The sequence below is a fragment of the Nesoenas mayeri genome (assembly GCF_963082525.1).
Source record: "Nesoenas mayeri genome assembly, chromosome: 1".
NCBI classification, from domain to species: domain Eukaryota; kingdom Metazoa; phylum Chordata; class Aves; order Columbiformes; family Columbidae; genus Nesoenas; species Nesoenas mayeri.
In genome coordinates this window covers 79,222,535-79,249,800 of record NC_137541.1, presented here as the reverse complement: position 1 = coordinate 79,249,800, position 27,266 = coordinate 79,222,535, and the positions used below count along the sequence as shown (strand labels likewise).

The following is a 27,266-nucleotide window of genomic DNA, read 5'->3' as shown; positions in this document are numbered from 1 at the left end:
GCTAATGTTTGTTAATGCACGTTTAAGATTTTAATAATGGCAGTTATTGTTTCATCCTTTTCAAAATGTGTAATAGAACAATAATGGGTATGTAAACAGTGGTGGTCAAAAATACGAAACAGCACCTGTACCTTTAAAAGCAGAATGTTTTAGCATAAAAATTATGTGCAAGAGTTGGGGAGGGGGAAAGGGGTATGACATTAATACAATTTAGAAAGTCGTAAATATTATGTAGAGCTGAATAGGAAGTGATTATTTTCTTTCAAGTAATGTAATTGGATTTTTTTCCCTTGCATTTTGCTCAGAAGAATATATATAGACACCTATGCAAAAATTACTGCTGCATACTGGGCTGTATTAGCAAAAATGTATCTGTGTGGTCAGTAGAAGTGATACCTCAACTCTGCTTGGCACTATTAAGACTGTCTAGATTTCTGTGTCCAGTTTGGGACTCATCCCAGATACATACTGGAGAGGATCTGGTAGAGGGTCTGTGAGGTGATTAGAAGACTCAAGCAAATGCTATACATGTAGAGGCTGAGAGAATGGATTTCTTCAGTTTGAGGATAAGAAGGGCAGGGTTATTGCTCTTTTCACTGACCTGATAGAGAGGTTTAGCAAAGGAGGAGTCAGAGTCATCTCAGCCCTACAGCTTCCAAGGATGAGAGGCAACAGGCAGAAGGTGCAACAGTGGAAATTTTGATGTTGGGAAATTTCCCCTCCCCCACAATGGAGTTAATGAAACATTGGGAAAATTGTTCAGAAAGGCAGCAGAAACTCCAGACTTCAAAAAACATCTGTTAACAACTAAATTGGACAAGACCACAAGCAATCTGGTCTCACATGCTCCTGTTTGGGCAGGAGATTTGACCACCTGAGGTCATTTCAAAGATGAGCTGTACTGTAATGCTGTGGGTTTGTGGAAGACAAAAACATAAAGGTCCTAAAAGGCAGAGAACAGGCTCACGAGGTTACAGAAAATACATCAGTAGCTATTTAATGTTTATTCAGGAAAAATATCCATTTAACTACATGCCTTCTTGCTTATATGTGGAAAGAATACACACTCTGCAATGTTTTTTTCTGGTCCAGTTTGATACTCTGTTCTGTATTTGCCAAGACACAGAGCAGAATGGCTGATGGAAATGACCCCTGCCGGCCATATCCCTACTACTGCTGGTTTTTGTTTTCTGGTGCTTGTTGTTCTGGTGTTTGTTGTTGTTATTGTTGTTTTAAACCCACACACAACAAAACCAAAAAGCATTAGTTTAGACCATGTATGTGATAGACACCATGCTGGAGCAATTTTTCTTCTGGGAAACAAAAATAATGTATGGCTGTTTAATGTAGCTTAAAAATTACTGTAGTAATAATGAGATTTAATTTTCACACAAGTCAGTGATGGGAGAATTTTTCATTCCTCCCTTTTGTTGCTCGTGTCCAGAAGTTATACTGTCAAGTAATAGTAGCTATTTCCTGACTTTTCATTGAGGTGATGAACTGCAATAAACAGTAAGTTTGTATAAGAGTTTCTTTTCAGACTGTCTGAATATATTTGAAACAAAGCCCCAAAGAGATAATATTTTTATTTGCTCTATTCACATGCAACAAATGCAAACTTTCCCTTTTTTTTTGTTTTTGTTTTGCAGCATAAGCAGCACTATTATGGACGTAGACAGCACAATTTCCAGTGGGCGTTCAACTCCGGTTATGATGAATGGACAAGGAGTTCCTGCCTCCTCTGCAAAAAGCATTGCTTATAACTGTTGTTGGGACCATTGTCATGCTTGCTTCAGCTCCAGTCCGGATTTGGCAGATCACATTCGCTCCATACATGTGGATGGTCAACGAGGAGGGGTTTGTGTTACTTTTTGTTTTCTTCCTCTTTCGGTGTTGCCAATGTTTTACTCTTTAATGACAGTAGGAAATTTTGTTTTAAAGTACTAGTGCCATAGCAAATGGCAACTAAGTTTGGACCTTCAGCAATCTGATATTAGGCATTCAGCTGTTGTCATTTGCATAGTTCACTTGATTTGGTATTCTGTGTTTTAAATTAAATGCCTAACTTTAAGAATGTAGTAAGTTCTTAATAAATGGTTTGAAGCTATCAGGTTTTTGATAGCTGTGCTTAACTTCTCAACATCCTAAAGCTGTTGGTATATCTTGTAAGTGCTTATACTTGGAATTCATTTTCTTAAAACTACTAGTCTACGCGTTACTGCGTATGAACTCAGGTGAAGTCATATACTCATTATTTTTATGAATGGAATTTCATGAGGTAAAAGATATACAGAATATATAATAGGGATGATGCGAGACTCAGTGATTTCAGAGTACAATGTCTTACCTCAACAGCTCTGTCTGTAGTACTGATGGCAAGTATACCTTCACTATAACTATATCTAGTATTTTTTGCGCTTCCCCAACCTCCCAGATTACCTTTGATGCCTGGAATATGTCATGTAAACTACCTTCACATGAAACGTGAGCAGTCTGTCTGCCTTTGCGACTGTATGTTGCAGCTCTTTCATTTCTTGGAGGGCCAATATCAATTCTTAACCTAGAATGGTCACTATCTTTTGACTTTTTGTTCTGTCACTTCTCCAGAGGTAAAATGTTAAGCCATTACACTTTATCTTGAGTGAATAAGAGACTTAAATAAAGTGTTGATTTGCGTTACCTTAAATAATTTCTTACATAATTGTGTCACTGAGACAGCCATGACTCTGTTTGTATTTAGCTAATGTTTTTTTGTATGATTGAACTTTCAACCTCATACTTGGTGACTGTTTTCATTTCAACCTCTAAGCAGAAGCATCCATCCAGTGGGCTGGCTTCTGAGCCACCCATGAGATTGTCTGTAGTTCACTTCATAGCATAGGTTTATAAAAGTGTTATATGAATCCTGGATGAAACAATTAAATTGATGAGGTGTATCGGTATCCTGTGAGCGCTCACATAATTGAATATCTGGGTATCTTGATCTCATCCATGACCCCTTTTCATTTCATAAAACATGAGTGCAAGATTTTTCAAGTGTTTCAGGATTTTTTTTAAATTATATTTCTGTTCACTTACATTCCATGCAACATAATTTGTGGATACTTTTATTTAGAAAATACTAGACTGTATTTGTCTTTCTGAAAGAGGAACTTGTTGGAAACACCAGGTGTCTAATAAACTGTTGCATTCAGTTTGCACTTTTTATCTCCCTACTGGAGTTGGTTTATTTTTTGAAAAGTTCTTCAACTTAATGCTGTGGAAGGGGACTTATCTTGGCTGTTTTGTTTCAAAGGATTGTCTGCCACCTGCTGGCGAGGTGTTCAAGTAGTGCTAGACATAATCTTCCTGTGGTTTTGATTGGTTTTCAGATATTGCTCAACTACAACGACTGTAAATTTGAAGAAAAGTGGAAGTAGTAACTGCTTGTTGAGAACTTAAAAGCAATGTGATAAACATCTTTGTATGGGAAAATGTGTATTTTCGAGCTAATACTGAGGCAGTGGCTCCAAGCCAAACCAGATAGATTCATTAAGAAGCCAGGAAAGTTTTTTGTAAAAGTAATTTTGGATTCAGCCTTTTGACAAGGGTTCCCAAGAAGCCTTGTGTGGACTTCTAGTGGATTTTTGTAAAACCAAGTGCTTGTTTTCTAGAGGGATTTGATTTCTACAATCTGTGACTTCACAGTACTTCTTTGCTGAGTGCCCTGCAGTCTACAGTTGCTGATGAAAATATTGGGACAGTTATGGAGTTGTTGCAGAGCCAGGAATCTCAGAAATTCCAATTCTGTGGCTTCAGGGATATCTCAAAACCGACAACCAGCAGACACCAAAGGTTTAGGGCGTTGGGCCTTCTGTGTCAGTAGACATGGATCTGTCACCCAGATGTGCAGTTTTCCAGCTTTGCTTTAGTAAGCTGGGTTATCTATATATTATATAGCAAGTATGTAGCACTCCTGGGGCTGCTCTTTTGTTCTGAAAATACAGTCTTTTGAAGATTAAGTTTTTTAATCTGCAAAAGAGAAAAAGAAACTCAAATCCAATTAGTTTCCTGCAGTTCTGAAAACCAGTATTATGGACAATACTCTTCCTGGGGACTGTATTTTGCTGCTGCAAATCAGGGCTGTACCCCCTTCACACACAGACCTGTTGAGGAAATTCTAATGAGAGGCTTTTTTATTCTCTCAATTATAGATAAATACAATGCAAGGAGAGAGAAAAGCAGCATGAGTAAGTTCTGCTCCCCTTAATGCAGGATTGTGCATGTGACTGATCTGTACACAGGAATCACAAAACACCCATAGACTTTGCATCCTATAAGAAATTGTAAATTTCTTCATCAAGAATTGAGTATAAGGCCTCAACTAGAGGTATCCAGTATTCCATAAGATGAAACTCCGGTATCTAAAGAACTGTACTGTAATGAAGAGCTTTTACTTTTTTATGCTCAAAGAATAAAATTGTTACTTGCTCATGAGAGTAAATGATTTAATTTCTCTGTCTGCTACCCAGAAATGTAAATTTGTCATGTAAAAATGTTCTGTCTCAATATCTGGTTGATTCAGATATTGAATACAAACACCAACTCTTTACAGTGGATGCTGTGGCTCTTGAGTGTGTTTATCTGCAGGAGCATCTGTTTTTTGATATTTATTCCAGTGTCCTGCTTTTTTGAATACTTGTGGTTGTAATTATTTTTCCTTGGTGAGACAGAAGTGTGTTGCAAAATAAATGGTTACTGTTCAAAATTCTTTGAAGTACTTTGTATTGTTAGAGTGAGCTTCTCTGCTAATCTGTTGGGGGTTTTTTTTGGTGGTGTGTTGTGGTTTTTTTGTTTGGTTGGTTTTTTTTTGACTTGTGTAAACTTACTGCATTTTTACTCTATTAGGTGTTTGTTTGCTTGTGGAAAGGTTGCAAAGTATATAATACACCTTCAACAAGTCAAAGTTGGTTGCAGAGGCATATGCTGACACACAGTGGGGACAAACCTTTCAAGGTAAGGTTCATTGTAAGATATATTATCCCTTATTTTAAGAGCAGACCTGTTCATTTTTTCCTAATATGTTATATTTAATTGAAAAATGCCATCACAGGAGGATTTGTTAAAAAGCATGCAGTGAGCTGAGCCTTCATCTTTGCAATAATTGTGCCCAAAGGTCCTGTTCTGTTATGAAAACACATGAAGATGATAAAATTATTGCTTCTCTGTCCCTGTTTCTGTTGATCTATAAATGGTAGGGGAGTCTAAATAGTGCCGAAGTTCAAGTATTTTGTGCATTTTCTAGTTGAGCTTTTAGACCGTAACAGTGAGAAATTTTGCCTCATCCTTTATACTTCCACATTAAAATTTGGGTCATGCCTGATGGTGCACATTCTGTGCTTGAGTAAGAGCTGGTTTTGTTAACAAAATCCAGTGAAACAGAGTCAGTGGCTATTTATGGTTAACCTCTCTGAGAATAATAAGAAAGTCAGGAATGCAGGACCGTTTAGCTGACTGTATATCCTGCATAGTATTTTCTAACTTTCTCTTTCTTTCTCCCCCTAATCTGTACCTGCAATTCTAGGTATAGTAGTGTTTATCATTCCCATATCCACCAATCCGTTATTAATGAGTTGCTTCATCCTCTTATGGATACAGTTGGGGCAGTTCATAGCTGTCAGTCCTGGATCACTTGATGGTAAGTCCCACCCACACTACTTCAGCCTGAAGTTCTTCCATGTAGGATATGAAAATTATTAGGGTTTTTTAAGCTTAGGTAGCATTTTGTGCTTTCTTCTCCCCCAACCCCACCAGGTTTTAGTCACTGTTTCTCCACTTCCCTCTCCTTTCTTTCTTCTCACGTAATAGCATCGGCTTTTTTTTTTTTTTTTTTTTTTAAATATATATTTTAAGGCAGATTTATTACTAAAAAATACTGTTACGGTGATGGCTTCCAGAAGTTACTTCTTCTGCACAACTTATAACAGTAGTTGTGACAGGACTCAAAACTAAACTCAAAACTTAGTAAAAATCGTGTGGTGCAGGTGAAAGAGTTTTTTGATAAAGATCAGACTTTTTTCTGTACTGAACTGTGTAGTTTAGTCTGAAAATTTCTGACTGAGTGAATAACAACAGGAAACTTGCTCTTGAGGTTTTCATAGCCTTTGTTCAAAGGAATAAGGTTGAAAACAGAGTATAAGGGTCATAGATCCCTGAAAGTTTGCAGATATTATTTTTCCAGTGGCTGATCTGATCTTAAGTGTTAATCTGTTTTGATTTTTTTGTTTTGTTTTGTTTTTTTTGTTTTGTTTTTTTGTAAGTCATCAAAGGAAATTTGGACCCTAGGTTTTCTCATTTTGGAATCAAATATTTTATATAGCTTAAGGTATAATGACAAGCTTTGGTCTTGAAGGAAAGTCCTTCAGTAGGGTAATTGGTATACTTATCTGGCCTAGATGAAAGAAACTTAGTTTTAGAGACATTTGGTTTAAAAGAGGTGGGCATAACTCAGAAATACCAGTACTACTTTTGAGTCTGTCAGACTTACCTAGCGAAGTCAGTAAAAGTTGGCTAGGCTGGTTACAGCTAGAGCCCTAAATTTAAAACAAATAGTTCTGACAATAATAATCTTGTGTTGAATATGTGTAGTTTCACCAGCTCATTTTCTGTACTTTCTGTTCATACTAAGGGAGAGAACAAAACGCAGACTAGGATTGCAGTAGTTAATTGTCATTGCTCAGTGTCACTTCAGTATCTTTTCTTACTGTTGTCTTTGGTTTGTCTTGTTTGGTTTTTTTTTCCTCTCTCTATTTTTCAATTTGTTCCTGGGGGATTTAAATGGAGGATAATTGTGGTCTGAATAGAATTTTCTAACATCTTTTGTTCCCCTGTCATTTATGGTGCATATAGGCTTAAGGGCTCACATGAGGTAGCCAAGTATGTAAGTCTCTGTGATAGCAAACTATTAATTAACTAGCCCCCTTTCCTTCTTTTCTTTTACAAGCTTTTGAAATCTATTGTGATACACTTAAGAAAGTGTTGGATATTAGTCTTGATTGGTCTTGAAACAGCAATTATTAATTGTTTTATGGCAGTCATTCAAAACCAGACCAAATGTTTCCATTTGGTGCATTTTGCTGTTCTTACAAATCTTAATTGCTCACCTTTTAGGAAAAGCCAAACTTTTTCAAGTCAGGGTTAGGTTAAAGATCTCTTATTCTTGATGACTGCTGAAAGCAAAATATCTCCCAAAACCTAAATCACAAATTTCTCTTGCCCTATGAGCATATGCTTGAGCATAAAAGGAGTCTGTCATTTGAGAGAACTTGCTGAAAATACCTAGTCATTCAGTGTTTTATTAAAAACAAACAAAAAATGTCAGGATTGTTGAGGAAAGCTGTTAAAAGGCAATAATGGAAATAAGATAGGTGTGTGCTGTTGCCTAAAGAACTACTGTTCAGGATGTTTTTGAGAAAAGCAAGCAATATTGGCTAGAAGAATGACAATTACAAGCATGGAAAATTTACTTTTGTGAAGGTAAAAGAACACTATAACTGTTTAATGAACAGAGGAGAGCAATAAATAGAAAGAAGGTTCCTATATTCCTATTATTTTAGTCAAAATAAGGGACAAAAGTATTTTCTTACATTGAAAGGCAGTTGGGGACTGTCTCAGGCATAACACTCTCCTTTGCATTAAAACTACTCTAAAGGATATGTCCCTGTCCTGTCACCCTTCTGCTTTTAAGTAGACTCTTTTTATGTAGTTGCCCATTTGAGTTTTCATTTTCTATTTTTGTGATACACATGGTGGTGTCTTTTGATTAAAACCTGTATCTGGCTTTAAATGAGCTGCTGTGCTTTCATATTAGAAGGCCTTTTGTGGGTTTACCTGACCTTTCTATGCATTCATATACATTTTGTGACTGTGTAATTTATTTGTCACAGAAATGAACCCACTTCTAAATTACAAAGGCAAAATGTTTCATGTTTTCATAAGTTTCTCCTGTTTGTTTGTGTGGTTTAGTGAGTCCCACCTCAGCATCAATATTGCAATACCTCTGTCACAGAAAAGGTAAATTTCCTTATGAATACCTATTTTTGAGACTTTTTTGAATGCTAGCCCCATTTTTATATGGGGCAATTTCCTGGTAGTGTAGGTCCAGCTTAAAAGGAGGAGACATTTTATATCTGAGCCATCTGCTGAACTAAGGAGAGGAAAACAACTACAAAAACAAACCAAATAAAACCAAAATAGATACCCTAGCTTTTTTGGGCAGCATTTAGGACCTTGGTTCCCCTTTGGTCATCAGAATGCTTTTCTGTTTATTCCTCTCCCCTTTTTTTCTACGTTTCTAATACTGATGCCCTTGGGTTTCATGTAGACCACATGGATGGATTTTTTTTGCTTGGTTTGGTTTTTTTTGGGGGGGTGTTTTTTTTTTTTTTTTTTTTTGAGGACATCATAACTAAGTTTTGTTTTGGTAAACTATCTTTTCCTAGGATACACACCAATCCCTCTACCAAAGAAGTGTCCATCTAATGAGATATAGTTATCATTCATGGCTGCTGGTTCTCAGTCTCTAGTCAAATACTATTTCTGCAAAGCAGCATGTTTTTTCAATCCTGCTTTTGGTAAGCAGTTTCCTAGTTTTGTTTTTCATATCAAGAGGAACAGGCAGACAAACCATTATTCCAGAAAGCTGTTTTGGTTGAGAACTTACCGACCTTCTTTGGCCCACTGTTAGGTATTTTTGAAGTTATGCCACTCCTCTTAATATCTGAATTTCATTGCTCTTATGCTGCTAGAAGTTTTCGCTTATTGCAGTCTGTTTCTAGACATGCTTTCATTATTTTTGTCACTGTAGACATTAATATATGTATTTTCAGAGCATGTAATTGTTTCTCTGAAGACATTTAGTATGTTCATGTTTATGATTTTACATTCAGAGTGGATAGAGGAAAAAAACCTAAATATTCTTTTTTAGTTTTGTTATGACATAATTTTGCAGCTTTTTAGAAACTGGTGGGGTGTTGTGCAGTATCACCAACATGGAGAGGTGGTCCTGTTTGAGGGTTCAGCAATTTAAAAACTTTCAGGCTTTCAGAACATGTAGACATGTGGATCTAGAGGAATAATCTGCTGAGTTAGAAAACTGATACTGGTAACAGTCTTTGGCAAGCCGAGAGAATTTCTTCATTCACTTTATCTTTCTTGTCCAAACCTTGAATGTTACAAATACTTGTTATTTGAATAGTTAAGCCTTCATTTTCCAGCATCATTTCTGGTACTCCAAGTACTACTCACCATGCCTTATTGCTTTACAAGGCATTGAAAGTTACTTCAAGACATACCAGTGAATTCTTAAAATGTAGTCTAGTGACCAAATACAAGATGTTAGGCATCATGAGAGGGCAAATGGTAGAGTGAGCACAAAACAATGGGAGACTTTATGCAAAATAATTGCATATAGCAATTTTCTGTAAATATAAGACCATATGAGGGTATACCAACAACAGGTTTCCCATACTGATTTCAGTGGCTATGCTCTTAATTTAAGATCAGTCATGCAAGGTTTGCTTATGTGGGGTAAATGCCTTCAATAACAAGGAGTGACAGTACACAGGTTCATCAGAGGCTTTATTCCTTTGTTTAGAAGGGAAGAAAAAAGTAATAATAAAAATTAAATTGGGTGCTCATACTTCCACTTATAACTTCCGTAATTCATTAAGAGGTGACTGCATTTGGTAAGACTCTCAGTAGAGTAACAGTTGTTGAAATCTAGAAAACACAGCCAATCAGCTTCAGTCCTCATTTGGAATTAGTGTCTGTTACTCTCCTGGCAGAATATCTTCTATCCATCAGAGCACCGCAGATCCAGATAGAAAATGTAAAGACATTCTGCCTGAACATTTAGGTGATGAGACAATAAGGAGGTTTATCCAGATGTCTAAAATACTGTTAAATTTATCGGGAAAATTACATATTGAATATTCTAAAAATGAGATTTAGTTCTTTTGAATTTAATTGGAAAAGACCCTGTATTGCTAGATATGTTTATCCTGTTTATGTTAAAGTTGCTGCACATTACTGCCCATTAATAATGGTGGGTATGGATACACTGGAGAAATTAATCTTATTATGTGTTGACTTTTCTCTTGAAGTAACATATCCACCAATCCGGACCCAATCTGTCATATTTAAAATTGAATGTAAAATTTTGAGATTTAGGTTTTGGGGGAAAAATTAAGAGTTTGGTTTGAAGTTGTGCATAATAGCTGAGTTCGGTTTAGTAGAAGCCCTCTAGATCTGTATAATTATCTGGTGGGAAGCTGATTTGGTGTGACTTACCGTCCAGAGATCCTGAAGTGACAGCCTGAACTGCTCCTTTATCTTTGGAGAGAAGAGACTTTACCCATTAGTAACGGATTGCTGGATATATTATTTTAGAGAAAATAAAAAAAGAAAACAGGTAAGATTTTTCTCCTCTTCTACTATTTCCTGTCTCCTGCAAAGGCATTCTGTGCTATCTTTGATATATCAGCTGTTGATTATTTGATGACCACGTAGTCTCAAACTACACAATATCTGAATGTGATTATTTCTGTAAATATTTCATACTGTGGCTGCAGGCTATAAATGGGCTTTCTGGAAAAGAGAATTTCTAGTTGTGATTTGCATATATTGATGATACAAAGATGCTTGTTTCAGGCTTTTGAAAGTATAATTTGGGTAGAGTGAGAAGAGTGGTGTCTTCTGTAGATAGTCTGTATAGAATATCTCTGTTTTCTTTGTACATGACTAGACAAAAGTTATAGCATTGAGTCAAACTGCAGTTTGTCATGAAACAGTGTTTCCCATCTGACAAAAAATAAAATTGTCTTATTAAATTGTGTTTTAAAAAGTTTTAGAAATGTGCCTGACACGAAGTTTGTGTTATTTTTCAGAAAGTATTGCCTTTTTAAAGTACACTTTAATAAACTTGGAATGGAGTGGTCATGCATGCACTGTACCAAGACTTCAGGTTATTTTTTTACCTTTCAGAGGCATTGGCAAGACTGAAATTTTAATTTTTCAGTGTGATTGTACTTCAGGGTATGGGTTGTTGTTTGTTTGTTTGTTTTTTTTTCACTCTTTTTCTGTCAGTGTTTGTAGGATCAGAAAGGGATAGAAGTTGAAGTCAGGAGCACCTTAATGAAAGTTAAACCTAAGTTTAGATTTAGCTGCTTAATTTAGTTTTATGGCACTGCTTTTGTTGGCAAGGCAGCTATTTCAGGGGCTTAAAAAATGGAGAATATACAATTGTTTGAGCTAGTACATGCATAAGTTCTACCTGTATCTCTTGATTGTGAGTTTGATCACCTTCAGTATAACTAAATGGATCAGGTTCAAGGCCAGGTTGGGTGAGGCTTTGAGCAGCCTTATCTAGTAGATGATGTCCCTACCCATGGTATGGGGGACTGGAACTGGATGATTTTTAAAGGTCTTTTCCAACCGAAACTGTTCCCTGATTCTATAAGTGTAAATTTTAGTCTTCAGTATTAATTTGAAGTAATAAATATTGCATTGAGGTTATCATAGTGTAAATGAGATCAGGATCTTCGGTGTTTTGAATGTCATAGATGTGCTGAAATTTCTTACATTCTAAGTCAATATTGTAAGTTTACAATATTGCTGTTGTTTGAATATGGGAAATTATAGGGCAAGACAAAAAGGTGTAGGTAGGTTTTTGGTAAAAATCTTCAACATTCTTAAGATACTTAGTGTGGGAGACAGGAAGAATAAATACAGTGTGAAGGGTCCTAAAACTTTTTGTCAGGGAACTTTGTTTGTAGTTAGGACAGTACTTAGAGGATGTCAGGGAAACTTATTTGATCACCCTGCACCAACACCCACCCCTCCCCTCAAAGAAAAAAAAAAAAGGAGGGGAGGGTGGGCACATTAAAATGTGAGAAATGCCCTATTTTTTCCTCTCTTACTGTCTTGAAATATATATGTATTTTTATACCTATAGCAAGTAATAAGTCCTTGGGGATAACACAGATATTTCTCTTCATGGACACTGTATTGTTTTATGATGATAATGGAAATCCATTTGCTAGGTCTGAGGTAGAAATAGACTTCACAATTCTGCAGCAGGCTTGGGGCAGATTCCTGCAAGAGCTTGCAAATTCATCTTAGTCTTCAGAGAAAACTTAGCAGTATGTACATAGTTGCAGCATTACTTATTGCTGACCTCCTGTTGGAGCTGCCTTGTCAGTTGGCTATGAAGGGAAGTGCTGCGGAAGAGAGGTACAGATGAAAGAGCTAAGAAGGAGAGGAAGGAGCAGAACAGATGTGGAAAGAGGAGAACTTTGCAGTGATTTAGAGTGATATCTTGCCACTGGCTAATCAGCTCATTTGCCCTACTACTACTATTCTCTGTATCAGAAGAAAAATTGATCATGTGGATACGCAATGCATTGCGGCCCATGATGAAATGCATATCCTAAAATCAATTTTCTATTATCCTTGCAATCTTTGAGCACAAGAGAAAAGGTTTGCGCCTCCCTCCCCAGCAGTGTAATTTAAATACTCAGTTTCCAAATTAAATAATTGTAAATAAAAATATATAACTGTAAATCACGTACTTATAAAAACACCAATAAATGTAGCCAGTACTTAGTTGCACATATCTTGTGATTTCTGTCTTTCTGTTTAATTATTTGACCTTTTCTTATTTTTCTGTTTGAGAAAGAGAGGACATTTTATTTAAATATGACTTCTGAAGTAATAGTAGCATCCCAAACCAAATGTATAAATAATTGTCAATACAGCTCTGAAATTATTGACGTTAGTTTTAGACAGAATGGTATACCATTTACAAAAAGTGTTAAGCTGTTTCAAATTTAATGTGGGTAATGATTTTTTTTTTCCACTTTTGCCTTGTCACAAGAAAGGAGGTTGTTAAAGAATGTCACTGTTCTCAAGTGCAGAAGATTGGAGAGCTGTTGAGAAATATGCAGTAACACAGTTTGGAAAGACAAGAGGATATTGGTCCCTAAAGGGAAAAGTTTTTCAGAAGCATATATTTTCTGTGGGAAGAGTGTCAGTACCTCGTTTGAGATTGGTTTTATGCTATACAATATTACGGAATATCATATAGCATAGGAAATTATTTTTACACTATGGAATAGTTATTGAGAGTTATAAAGTTCAGATAGAAATTTCTCCAAGACTGTTTCTGTTTTTCTTTTTGAGAATTGCTTGGTCATTGAGGAATTGTGCCAGAAAAGTCAAATTGAAAGATCTATCAAACTCCTGTGAATGAGTGCCAAATAGCATGCTGATACAGTTGTTCTGTGTTTTATGTTGTTTTCCCCCATTAGTGTGTAGTTGGTGGGTGCAATGCCAGCTTTGCATCTCAGGGAGGACTTGCCCGTCATGTGCCCACGCACTTCAGCCAACAGAACTCTTCAAAAGTTGCCAGCCAGCCAAAGGCCAAAGAAGAATCTCCATCTAAAGCTGGAATGAATAAAAGAAGAAAGTTAAAGAACAAGAGACGACGATCATTACGTAAGTATTTCCAGAGTAGAAGTTCTTGAAAGTTTTGTCTTCAATAGGATGTTTCTCTTCAATTTAGATGTTTCTTTGCAGATATGTGTCTGATAAGGGTGGTGATCTTTGCGTTAAAGTGTTGGCATCCCTTGTCATGGGAGTAATACAGTTCCACATTCTGCTAGTGTTCCCTTTTGGGGGTAGCGGATCTATGTGTTCAGTAGAAAAGATCAGTTTTCTATGAGCAACAGTTTGAGGTTTTCATTTTTGAGTTGCCTTTTACTAATTTTATTACTGTTGAAAAATGTTCTATTTAGTGATTAAGAGATCTGGAGTTCAGTACTGCGGGCAGAGATTGCAGATTCATATAAATTGGAGATAAGCACATGTTATATAAGCTGTCTTTTAAGCAAACATTTCATTAGTTTAATGACAGCTTTATGAGTGAAACCAATATCTGATTTTGATGTTCGCTAAACTTAACATGAATCAATGTGTTTAGGAGTAATCACTTAACCAGTACCTTTTCTAGTCCATCTAAATCCAGTTGTTTGATTCCAGTTGTCCTAGCATCAGACTAATAACCATGTCAAATTTATTCTAATGTACAGAAATAGTTAGGAAAGAATAGGCAGTTGTTAAAAAAAAAAAAGCTTTGTTTTATAATTGCTTTGAATGCAGAACTGAACTGATTATTTACTAATTTTAAAGAGTTACTGTGACAGTTGTATTTTAGAGTACAGAGATGTGAAAACCCATTTGGATTTTTTCCTGCTAGTATGTCAACAGCTGAAGAAAAAACTTCCATTAATTTTTACCTGGCAGTTCTGGTTGACAACAGGATGACCATGAGTCAGCAATGTGCCCTTGTGGCCAAGAACGCCAATGGTGTCATGGAATGCATTAAGAAGAGTGTGACCATCAGGTTGAGGGAGGTTTTCCTCCCCCTCTACTCTGCCCTGGTGAGGCTGCATCTGGAGTACTGTGTCTAGTTCTGGGCTCCGCAGTTTAAGAAGGGCAAGGAATTACTGGAGGGAGTCCAGCGACGTGCTATGAAGATGATTAGGGGCCTAGAGCACCTTTCTTATGAGGAGAGAGTCAGTGTGGCTCTGTTCAGCCTGGAGGGGAGAAGGCTGAGCGAGGATCTTATCAATGTTTATAAATATCTCAAGGGTAGATTTCAAGAGGATGGGACCAGACTCTTTCCTGTGGTGCCCAACAACAGGAGGAGGGGCAACAGGCACAGACTGAAGCACAAGAAGTTCCATCTAAACATGAGAAGCAACTTCTTTACTTTGAGGGTGCCACAGCACTGGAACAGGCTGCCCAGAGAGGAGGTGGAGTCATCTTTGGGGATGTTCAAAACCCACCTGGACACATTCCTGTGCAGTCTACTCTAGGTGAACCTGCTTTAGCAGGTGGTTGGACTAGATGATCTTCAGAGGTCCCTTCCCACCCCAACCATTCTGTGATTCTGTGATGCCTTCTTTTATGGATCACTAGACCTCTTATATCTTGTACTGTCCAAAGAAATGGAACTTCGTTCATAAGCAGGCAATTATTTCACTCTGGTCTCAGAGCTGGCAGTAGGATTTTAGTGATGGTGTGCTGGAAAACTTGGCGTTCCTTAGCTGGGTCAGCAATTACAGTCTTATTTTTGCAGAACTCTTCTTTGGCAGAACAATTCACTATATTTTTCTTTTGTTCTTGTGAAGAAATACAGTTACTAGTTATTCAAATGGTACTGCAACAGTGGATGCACTTACTAGTGGTCTTAGGTGATTGCTCTATATCACAATTGTGATTATTCTTTTAGTAGCTCATCTGTGTTCTAAGCAACTGAAATTTATGAAGCAGTGATTGTGTTTCTGTCTTGAAAAGTGTATTTCTTGTATCTTATTTCTATAGCATGTGACAGTTGTGCAGTTCAGTGCTAGAAGAACCACTGCTAGCTTCAGTTATAGTGATTTTTTTTTTTTTTTTTTTTAATGTTTGGGTATTGTTAAAATATATGTGAGCATATTATATCATTAAGCATATCTCAAAAATGTAAACTTCAAGAATTTCTCTAATATTGACACTGATTCAACATTCAAAGAAGGTAGAAAGCTGATTTTGTTGTTGTCATAATTTTACTTTCGAAGAACTTTCCCTTTTACTCTAGCAATCTATGTAAATAAGAAAGTTCCAGAAGGGAAGACTGATCAATGAAGCGTTATGTGGTCACTTTGCAGTATCCTTTTGGTTCATCTTAGATGTAGTGAAAGAGAGACTTACTTGAAATAGTTGTAGGTCCCTGATTTATTGCCTTGAAATGTTCACTGTTTTACTCAAATGAAATATACATGTCTAAGACTTGTAATCTCAAAATTTTGCATCTTGACTTGCTTTTCCATATTGATTTTGTTAGATGGCTGATATAATGCATCTTGATTCAATTTACCCCCAAGTAGTTTTTTGGGTTGTTGTTTTATTAGTAATTGATGAACATTATAGACTTAAAGTTTCAAATCATAGCTTAATAATTAAAACTTCAAATTACCTGCTAGTATGTTCTAGTCATAATAAGAATTTACTGCAGAATTCTTGAATGAATCTGTGGCAAAAGCTTTATTAGTAAGTATTATGGGAATGTTGAAGACCAAACTGTAGTACTTGAATGGTCTGCTGTCTTGATCAAGTGTTGTGCAGGAAAAAAATGACAGCTGCTCGAACAATTTCTTATCTTCTTGCCTCTTGAGACAAATGCAATACTGGCTGTAGAGTTTTGCCTTAAGGCAAAAATCATCTGCAACTGAGTTGGGAACTGACTCCTGTAATGTATTTCTCTAGGGAGTATGTGACCCAGAAATGTATCCATAGTTGATGGCATTTTCTGAAAATGCTAAGTAGTGGTAGCTTTTCTTTCAAACTTTGTATGGATTATTGTTGATTAGGTGAACTCTACAAAGGGCTGATACAATTTTGCTTGTCTTTCTGTTTCTTAGTGTAGTTTTAGTTAAAGAATGAAGTATTTATATTTTGTCTTTACAAGAGCAAGGGGGACAAGAACCCATATTTTAGAAGCCAAAGTAGAAAAATAACAACATTAAGTATTCTTCAGTCTAAATCTGTGTTCCTAGCTTTATGTACTCTATACCTATGTATTTTTAAGAGGATTCCAAAGGAGAGGTGTTGAACATATATACCAGGTTTTCTGCAAGTTGAATTGCAAGATATTATGACAAATGGGTGTAAAACAAGATGCTATTTGGTAGCATACAGTCTGTTTAAATTACTCACAAAGAGTCATTTGATGAAAACAGGTTTACATCATAAAACATTTTTTTCCTCCTGAAAAAACATTGTCAGTGTGTTCGTTAAACATCATAATGTTTTCATTAGACCCTAGCTTTTTTTTGCAAGGTATAAGTGGCTTGCTAAATATTTGACAATTGATTGCTAATACATGCTGGTATTGAGGCATGCTCATATATAAATTCTTAACAGTTTAAATACAGCAAATCAATAAATTTGCTTCCTCTATGTAGACCTGTGTTTTATATCTCAAGGTAAACACCCTCCTGGGAGACAATGCATAAATAAAAAAGGAGACTTTACTGTTACATCATACATGACAAAAACTTACTCTATAAAGATAATTCGTACTGTTACTTTTTTATTTTCTTTCATAAGAACTTGTCATTGTTAAACTGTTTTGTATTTGTCTTTTCCTGTCTGTAAACAGTATGCATTTTTTTAGTTTTGGAAATTAGTACTTTTATTATGAAAGCATGTTTTACTGTAGACACTTAGAGCAGCTGCTTACGTTAGTGGTGCTATAGAGACCATCTCATTTGTCATATGAATTTTGATATTGCAGAGTAATTCAGGATTACAGCTAGTAACTTTCTTCTCGATAGTGTTAAACACATTCACTGCTCCATGTAGTCTGTCATTTGAAGGTATAGAGCCAAACATACTGAAAGGGTGAACCTCTAAAATAGATCATACCATTGCTATTCTGAAGCTACCTCAAAGAATTTTGAAGAACCTAAGATCCTATTTGCAATATTGTCACTTGCTTTTCCAGTAGCAAAGATGACACTATAGTCATTAACAAGCATGACAGTTGAGTTTACTGGAGAAATTTAAGTGAGATAAGGAAACTTACTGTTCATGGAATTTACAGTAAGAATGTTAGTTACATAAGACTTGGAATTTCATTTAGTAGGCTAGTGGTATGAAGACTTTAACTTATTTGACTTAAGTAATTGATGTGTACTTGGAACTTTTATTAGTCAGGGAGGCATGTTACTCTGGAAAAAATGTTGATGGAATAGATTTAAGATACATGGAAGATACAGCATTAATACTCAATAAGGAATAAACAAAACTATTCATATGCCTCTGACAAATGGGCTCTTCTGCATCTGTTGAATGTTATCCAATGGTAAATCCTGAAGAAATTTGCTGCATGAAGCCAAAAGCAAAAAGTTGGGGTTGTCTCTTCCACCCTCCATCCCTCCTTCATATTTCTTTATAAAATATTTATACGCTTGCATCACTGACCACCTGCAGCATGAGCTGCGGTTCTGTGTTACACTTACAGCGAGAAAACATTTCAGTAAGATGATTGCCTAATTGGCAGTGTCCAGCTGAGATAGAGTAAGGAGAACATAATGTACACATGAATTCTTAACAACAGTTAGTCCCAGGAGTGTAGCCAATACTAGCTTTAAGTGGAATTTGTAATTTTTTTTGAAATAATAGACAGATTATCTTGGTTAAAAGGAATATAGAAGTTGTTTTAAATGAAGACAACAGAACTCTGAAACACTGCTTTTGCAGATTACAGGATATATAGTTAATAATGTAGTATCAACTCCTACTCTTAGTTTTAATTTCAGTGTGTTAAATAGAGAATTGCTACTCTCAAATAAGGCTTAAAAAATATGAATATTTTCATACTGTAATATATGGTTTATTTTAAGAAAAATTGTGTGAAGTATTTTAACACTATGCAAGTATGTGCCTGGTAGCAGTTTTTCAGTTGAAGTACTTTTAGTGTAGAATTGATAAACCTTCTTTACACTCAAAATCAGAATTCAATAACTTTTTACTGTTCAAGAAACACTAAATAGAAAAGGGCTTTATTAGTGCATGCTGCTTTTAGACTATTTGTGGAATCTCAGATGCATGTTAATTTCATTTTATTCATAAACTGAAATGTAGCATATGATGCAGTTGATGGTTCTTGCCTAGAAAATAATCTTACTAATAAGCAAAGAACATGGAATGACAACTTTTACATAAAAATAAACATGTCTAGCAGTGTGGAGTTTTTCAAGTACCTATTCAGCATTATTTCTCCTTGGAGATCAAAAATTTCTTGAGCTGGTATTTTCTGTGTCCACAATTCATAATCCTTTGCTTTGTGTCCCATTGCAGTACCACACAGTTTTGTTTTCAGTGCCATTGTTAATCTCCTTATAGCATCCTAGTAATCACTAGAAATATCTGGGCTTTTTAGTGATTATAAATTACATCAGAATGTTTTATAATAAAGTTAAAAAATAAGGTATGGGTATAATTCTACTTTTAAGATGTTGATTGTATACATTGTAATGTTTTGAAGAACTAAAATAGTATTTTTTAAGAAGTCACAGCAGTAACATTGTAACTATTGGCTGTGCTGTAAAGATGACTTGTCCAGTTAGGTTCCCATAAACATTACAAACTAGCTAGGTTGTTTTTGCATTGAATTAGATCTCACATTTATTAATGAGTTCTGGATTTAGTTTCTTTGTACTGAGACTTTTTTTTTTTTTTTAAAAGAGGTGATAGCAGTGGATGTTCCCAGAGGTACTCAGCAAAATTAATGAATTCTTGATTTTGAAGATTAAGAAATAATAGAATTCACTTGAAACTTAAAAAAGAACAAGTGTAATTCAGTTTGTCAAAATAGCTGCTTCATTTACAAGGACTATGTTTTGACCAAACTTGAATGAATTGTGCCCATCTTCTAGTCATTCCTTTCAGTTAAATTAATGCTTACAACGTGTTGACAAAGTAGTGGTACTGCCATACTGATAAATGATTTACTGATGACACTTCAGACTTATTTAGGTGCTTGTATGTGTTTCAGTGCTTTCAATGTGCTCAACACTAAGGATCTCCTCCTTTTTTTTCTAGCAAGACCTCATGACTTCTTTGATGCGCAAACACTGGATGCTATAAGACATCGAGCCATCTGCTTTAACCTCTCAGCACATATAGAAAGCTTAGGAAAAGGCCACAGTGTTGTATTTCATAGTACTGTAAGTATATGTATTATGCATTGTTTGTTGACCTATGTGTCTGAAAAATCTAATACTTCAGAAAGATTTCTGTTTTCCTCTTACTGCTCTAGGCATTTAATAGTGAGTATTTTACATTGTTGATGTGTCCATTTCTCTTAGTAAATTAACTTTCAAAAAGTACTATTAGTAGTTGTTCTAGCTCACAAATTGAGTAGCTTGCAACATTTCCTGTCTGATACACTTGGGGAAATATATAACAGCAAGTATGTTTTGCAGAAAAAATTGGTTATATCTTCTGAATAAGAATGCAATTTAGATGGCATTCCGATAGTCATGAGTAACAGTGCTAATTAGTCACAAGGAATATTTTGAGTGTAATTGTAAAATTGAATTTTCAAATATGCTGATCTGAAATTTGTGGTTTACTTTTTTCAGTTTAAAAGATAAAATCCTGAATAAATGTGATGTTATCCCCCTTTGCTGCTTTTAATAAAATCACCACCAAAATGTCAGTGAATTGCTAGGAGGCGGCAAGAACCAGGTGGAGAACTGGCCTTTAGTCATGTTTCCATATCCTATTTTATCAGTCTCCCTTTTCTGTGGATGGGATAGGTGCTTTGTAAATTGACAGACCTAATATGAGGTGAACTGCAGTCCAAGGAAAGAATGCTTGACTGCTCTGTCTTCAGCTATGGCTTAACATTAACACATGATTCAAATTACTGAACTGTCAGTCTCTTGCCATACATAGAAGATGATTTTATATGCATGAAACTTTTGTTATGTTCTGCAAGACTGATAATTATTGGAAATATCTGTGGCCTGTGTTAGAATGTTTTCCCAAGTGGTTGTTCATGAACTTCATGTGTATTGAGCACCAGCTGCAAGTAGAAATTTGCAGGTGTCTCAGCTGTTACTGTATTTAAATCTCATTCTAGTTTTCCAGGCCAATGTGGATTTTACAGTGCTGTGAGAAAAGCAGATTCCCTTCCAATTCACAGCTTGCTTTAATCTGAAAGGTTATCCAGACAGATTACTTGGTTGTGGAAGCTCACTTCTGGCTATTGGTATAATTCATAAAGAGATGGAATTAGAGGGAGGAATGTGCTCTAAAACTGCTTTCAATTAACTTGGAGGAAGTGGTGAAAATCCTTTTAACTTAACCATACATGGGGCACTGAAGGTGGTAGGGAGTTGATTAGATCTGAAACTGCTTAAATCTCAGTTGTGGGAGAAGTTGTACCAGTGGCAGAACTGTTCTAAGAATCCAGCCCTATGCTGCACTTTGCTGCGCTGTTTTAGTGTGTTGGGCTTATGCTGCACATCAGCTATATTGATGAGACTCAGCCTAAAATCTGCCTTCAAAAGGAAAGGTAGAGTAGAAGTGATCTTGTGGATGTACACTGTTATACTGAGCTAATTGTCACCTCAGATGTAGACAAATTTTGCATAATGTGCAAGCATTAGGACATTGAATTTGAATCGTGACTGGATAAATAGTGTAATATGTTTGTGTGGTCCACTTTCAGATGAATAAAAAATACATAATTACCAAAGGCATTAATGTGAAAAGTGAAAAATATGAAGATAGAATTTTCTTGCTGTCTGAAAACTGACATAAATGATGTAGGTTTATTTCTTTTTATGCAGCATAAGAATAATGCCAGTATTTTACAGGATGGATATCCTAATGAAAAATTACTAATGTGAAGAATTTCTAAACAGTCACTGTAGATAACTTTTATCCCCTATGAAAAGGCACTCATTTTATATACATATGTTTTCAAACACATCTTTGTACATATGGAAAGCTGTAGAATGCAGTCATCACTAAAACCTTTTTGAAGAAATGTTTTTGTTATCCAGAGTTCACCTTTCACTTAATTTTTTTTCTTGCTTACTTTTTTTTTAATTGGAGTCAAATTCCTGGTACTTTAGTTATCTGAATTGTCAGATGGAAAAGTCAAACATTTCTATGTAATCTAAAGTGCAGATATTACATTGTTTAAAAATGTATCTTATAGGTTATCCTGTCCTCAGCTTTCCCCTGCCCAGCTTTTTGAAATGCCTGGAGTTAATTCTTTAAAATATTTTAATACTAAACTGTTCTTCACTGTTTTTTAGCTTTTTTAGATATTTCAGTTCAGTGGTCACATACTAGTTACATGTGTTTTGAAACACACTAAGTGAATAAAGTGAGATGCGTATCAATTTAGAGAGTGAAATTTCTTTCTTTTTCCAGAAGAGGTCAGCAGAACTCCATTTCTGGTTTGAGACAACTTTGATGCACGTTTCCTTCACTGAGTTATTTTCAAATTAAATTTCACTTTTCTTTCTGGCAAATATAGTAAGAGTTTTTTTTCAAATAAAGCTGTACTGAGCATACATCTACTGGCTGAATAATATTTTTAAAGAGCTACACTATTCATTTTCTATATGCTAGATTTTAATAGCCTTTTTCTTAAAGATCACTTGCCACCTTTCTGTATTTCTGTGTTTTAAAGGTTCTCCAGTGTCGAGGGTTTTGATTGCGGGGTGACAATAAAACCCTGGCAGATGTATTGTTAACCTCCTCTCCCCCCGACCCCCTTCCCCTTTTTACCCCTCCCTCTCCCTCCTTCCCACTAAGGACAGTCGATTGGGAGGAAAAGAAGGACGGAGAGAAGAGAGTTGGAAAAATTAACAATGTTTTACTAATGCTACTAATAAGAATAGAGAAAATAATACAAAATATACAAAACCAATCTTGAAAGTCCCAGCAACTGCAGAGCCGGCACCCAGAGTCCTGGACTGGACTCTGCAGCCAACCGGAGCTGGATTCAGTCTGTCACTAGGCCTCAGTTCACAGGGACGACTCACAAGGTCCCCTCCTAGTGTTGGCCATAAGGAGAAGGGAAAAAAAGGGAAGAGATCCTCGTGATCTCCCACTTTTATATGAAGTATTCACGTAAATGGGATGTTGTACAGAGTTGGTCAGTTTCTTGGTCATGTGTTTCTCATTGCACCTCTTGGGAGATGTCCATCCATGCTTATCAATAACTTTGCATTCTATTGCTATGTTTACCAAAACATGTATCTGGTTCTCCAGGAAAATGCAGCTAATATGAAGGCTTTAGCTGACAGGCAAATTCACTAAAAGAGAAACTTGGTTTTTAACAAAACCAGGACACCTAGTGAACTTTTTGGTATTTGCAGTATCTTCAGTGGCTATGTATAGAACCTTTCAAAGATCTAATAAGTGTTTTATGTTCAGAGGTGCAGAAGGTGGGGAAACTGGTGTTTGAAACAAGTAGGAAAATCTGCATTAAATGTTGTGATGTGTAGTAGAGGAGAAGCTGAGGGCGAATCATTAGAAGAGGAAGCAAATGACCTTTCCCTGTTTTCCTGGATACTGTAAATCTTTGGGATACCTTTTGAAAACTGATGTTAAATAATGTATTTGTACATGAATGGACAGATTTATCTTTTATACTATTGGTCTGTGTATTTCTAACTTTATCTTGGCTAAAGGTGGGAGTCTAGCTTCCACCTAAAAACTTTATTCTCTGTGAGAGTAGCTTATGTGATGGTCTACTCTGAGCTAGTGTGAGAAACTCTGAGAAAACAGTTCTTCTTGTCTGGGACCTTACTTGTGGAGTCCATATGTTCTGCTTAAACTTTATCAATTGTTGACAAGTCTTTGACATGTCATTTGGTTTGTCATTCATTTAACGATAGTAGCGAGTGTACTCTCTACAGTGTTAAGGGGATCCTTATTATGTGTGCGTTTAAACAATCTCTGTAAGCCTGTGAGTTCTTCCAAGTGGCCTTTGCTTTGCTTCATTCAGTGCTTGGTTTAGGTGTTGAAAGGAATGAGTAAAGGTTACCTAGTTATACGTATTATGAATCAGGATGTCAAAGCATCTATGAGAGAAGATTTTATTCCTACGCCATGCTGTAATTAATCTAGAAGCTACATCAGTTTGTTGCATCTTCTATAGACATCTTGTGGAACAATGTGAGCATATTTGTAGAGGAATGTATGTTCTTCAAAGTTTTTGGAGTAGCTGCTTGAAAATTTAAACTATTTTAAAAGAAAGAAGGCTACTTACTGAATGCACCTGTTTTTTAATGGGGACCAGTCAGTAGACAAATGTTAAAGGAAAATATTAAACCTTGCCAAGAATGGCTTGAGTAGTGATATGTGCATTCTACCTGTATGTAGGATTAATACAGCTTTTGAAGAGTAAAACAGTTGGCCTTTTCTGAATGTTCAGTAGAACAAGAACAACAGTTTTTGGGCAAAAAATCTGCAGATTTGATTTTAATTATGATTTATGTAATTATTGTCAGGTAATAGCTAAAAGAAAAGAAGATTCTGGAAAAATAAAACTCTTGCTTCACTGGACACCAGAGGACATGTGAGTATGTTGCTAGTGATATAATATAGAATTCAAATGAGGGAGGATTCACACTGGAGTAAATGAACTGTCTGTCACTGAATTATTTTATGCCTTTGAATATCTAATTTAGATTTCATGTTTTAAAAATGCTTTTTAAAATGTAATTTAGAAGTTTAGAAAATAATTAGCAATTATTTGATTTTTACTATAACTTTCAAGTCTTTAAGCTCTGGTACCTGTTCAGGTAAATGTGAAGCTGTATTTTTTGATGCATTTTGTCACAATGGGTATTAATAACAAGGTCTTCTGTTTACTGAATGGAGAGTTTAGGTAGGTTTTATCCACCATATACATAGGGAAATTACTGAGACAACTTTGTTTCACCCAGTCATTCATAACGATCTTAAAATACTTTGAGGCACAGAAAAATGTACAATCATCAGTGTAACAGTAGAACTACAAGAATTTTTGTCTAGGTGACACAATTTAACAGGATAATAACCACAGCTGGCCCTTTAAGATATCCATCTCCTATTGCTGCTGCTATGAATTCTCCCTCTGAATCTTGGAATATTCTTCCAGCATATTTGGCTACTTTTTCCTCTCGGTTTTTCAAAGTTCTACCTTCTTCCAAGTGCGTAGCCTTGTGTGTAATACAGAACGAAGGAACTGCCCTCAGATAGGCTTGGGACATAGGAAGTAGTAAGTGTACTTCAGAAATAATTTATCTACTTATTTGAAATAGCTGATATCTCATATCTTCTGATAGAGGAAAGAATTTATATGTAAATATTTTGATCTTAATTCTATAGAAAAGTAGAGTAAATCTTTGATTTTCACTATGCTGTAGGAGAGCAGTGGGCAGAGTATTGTTCAGGAGAGGCAGTAGCTATATGTTCCATGTTTTTCACAACTTTTAAGGCAATTAACTACTTTTACTTTTAAAGGTAAGAATAATTATAATAGATTTATTTTCTGGATCTATACTCCCAGTTTCCTGGATCCATAGTCCTACATACAGATGAAGTTACTGGGATGTATAGTTCACATTAAGGTGGAAGTTACTAAGACATTTAGTTTGCACTAAGATGAATAGCTAAATAGTCAGGTAGGACATGCAGGTTTAGAGGCTCTTTCTTAAAAGGAACTTCAGTTTTACCAATAAGATATCTCTGAATTGGTAGAATTCATTAAGTAAGGATATCTTAAGTTTCAGATGAAGTAGTTAGAGTTCATGCAATTATCTTTTAGAACAAAGATGGATTAGATTCAGTGCTGCTTTTAAGTGATTGAGTAGGATGGTGATGCAAAGCCTTAGCATAACAGAAATTTACCTTTGCTTTGGCGATGTGGTTTGAATTACTCGGGTTTGTAGTGTCTCAGATTAGTCGTGTGCAGTAGTGTGAACTTGGAAGTGTGAATCTATTGTAACTTCTATTTGCAGAGGACTAAGAGATTGCTGATAAGTTATCTGCAGCAGTGTTTGGCATTTTGGTGCAGTTTTGAAATGTCTGTAACTTTTGTTGCTCATTGCAGCACTTATAGACAAGTTCTAATTAATCTTGAGAGAGAATAACTAAAATACTGTAGTAAAAAGTGTTGTTTTTCTTCCTTTTAGGACAGCTGGTAATACTATGCATAACAGCATTCTGAAATTATTCATATTAAAATGTTGCAGATGAAGACAGATAATTGCATTTTAAGATAGAAACATTTTAAAAAAGCATGTAACACACTGGGAACATGAAAAGTAAAAAAAATACTTTTTTTCTAGTACAGAGTCAAATAAGTTTTTTTGTTCATGCAGATCAATACAATATTAGAATTTCTGCATTGGATAAGACAAATTATTCAGTGATGTTAAGACATCCCCAATAGAATGTCTATTTGGTTCATCAGGTCGAAGGAATAAAGTGTTTTGTATTGATAATTCTTGTATCTTGGCTGGGTTAGGTAGAGGATGTATTTTCCTGCACTGAGTGATGTAGTTTTCAATTACTTAGCATTTGGCAGATTCATCTTGATTATTACACTTAAGAACAGCAAATGCAAGGTATCATGGCTCATGTCTTCTCTTTGTCTTACACAGTGAATATACTCACACTTTAGAAAAGTTGAATGCAGTGATGATGATTACTCTCCATTGTGCTGAGCTGTTCATCAGCCTTTCAGATGGAGCTAGTAATAATGATTTAATTTTTTCTCCGCTGAGTCACCTTGACAAACTGTTAAACTGCTCCGTGTTCTCGGGTATATTAAGTATTTTTTCAGGAAAAGTAAATACTAGTCTTTAACCATTTTCCTAGACAAGACTAAAATAACTTTTCAATTTTTGTTTGTTTGTTTTAGAGCAGCAATTTATTCTTTGTGCCATTACTTCTTAGCTTATAGAGTTAGTGTTTTTATGTACATTTCAAATAGTCTTTGCATGAGAAGTTTTATTTTCTGTTTGTATCAGTTTGCATTTTCAGCATATAGCTTCTACTAAATTGTCTGCAAAATGTTGCTTGACAAAAAACTGAATTTTGGCTGTTTTTTTTTTTAAAAACTTAATTTTTTTTTTTCATCTTTCATGATCAGTATTAAACATAAGTAGACATATGGATTGCTTCCTGGGTGGTTTCACCTCCCTTTTTTTCTCTTTTCCTTCCACCTTCATCTAGAAAAGGAAAAGTATCATTGAAGAAACTCTTTTTCCTACTGGATAGAAGTTCTCTGTTTTATTTAGTTTCATTTTTTGGATGGCTTACCCAAAAAATTGAATTTGAATTACAGCTAACTTTCTTTGCTGAAAAAATAGAGATTCAGTTTACTAATTTACAAAAGTCTATCAAATTGCATAGAGCTTTGGTCAGAGAAAGATCTGTTTCATTTAGATAGGCTTAAATGTTTAGTTTTTCAATTTGAAACTTGTTTCAAAATGTTAGAATCTTTAATTATAAACTTAAAACTTTTTCTCCAATCTGAAATTAATTTTTGGCTCCTAGGTAATGTTAAAAAGAAACAAACCAAAAACAAAACAAAATCACTTCATGTGGGCTGAAAATAATCTTGGGAGGATGTTGTGTTTTGTGGGGTTTTTTGCTTG

At 35.5% G+C, this 27,266-nt stretch overlaps 1 protein-coding gene across 3 annotated transcripts in view; it reads left to right on the top strand.

Annotated features, from left to right (window-relative positions):
* The window catches only part of AEBP2 (AE binding protein 2), a 49,549-nt gene that overhangs the window by 17,597 nt on the left and 4,686 nt on the right, over nt 1–27,266 (top strand). For all 3 annotated transcript variants that reach the window (XM_080349037.1, XM_080349036.1, XM_080349035.1), the window contains exons 2-6: nt 1,650–1,857; nt 4,888–4,995; nt 13,347–13,533; nt 19,690–19,814; nt 24,129–24,196. In XM_080349037.1, coding sequence (XP_080205163.1) covers nt 1,650–1,857; nt 4,888–4,995; nt 13,347–13,533; nt 19,690–19,814; nt 24,129–24,196 — 696 coding nt within the window. The remainder of the gene's footprint in view (nt 1–1,649; nt 1,858–4,887; nt 4,996–13,346; nt 13,534–19,689; nt 19,815–24,128; nt 24,197–27,266) is intronic.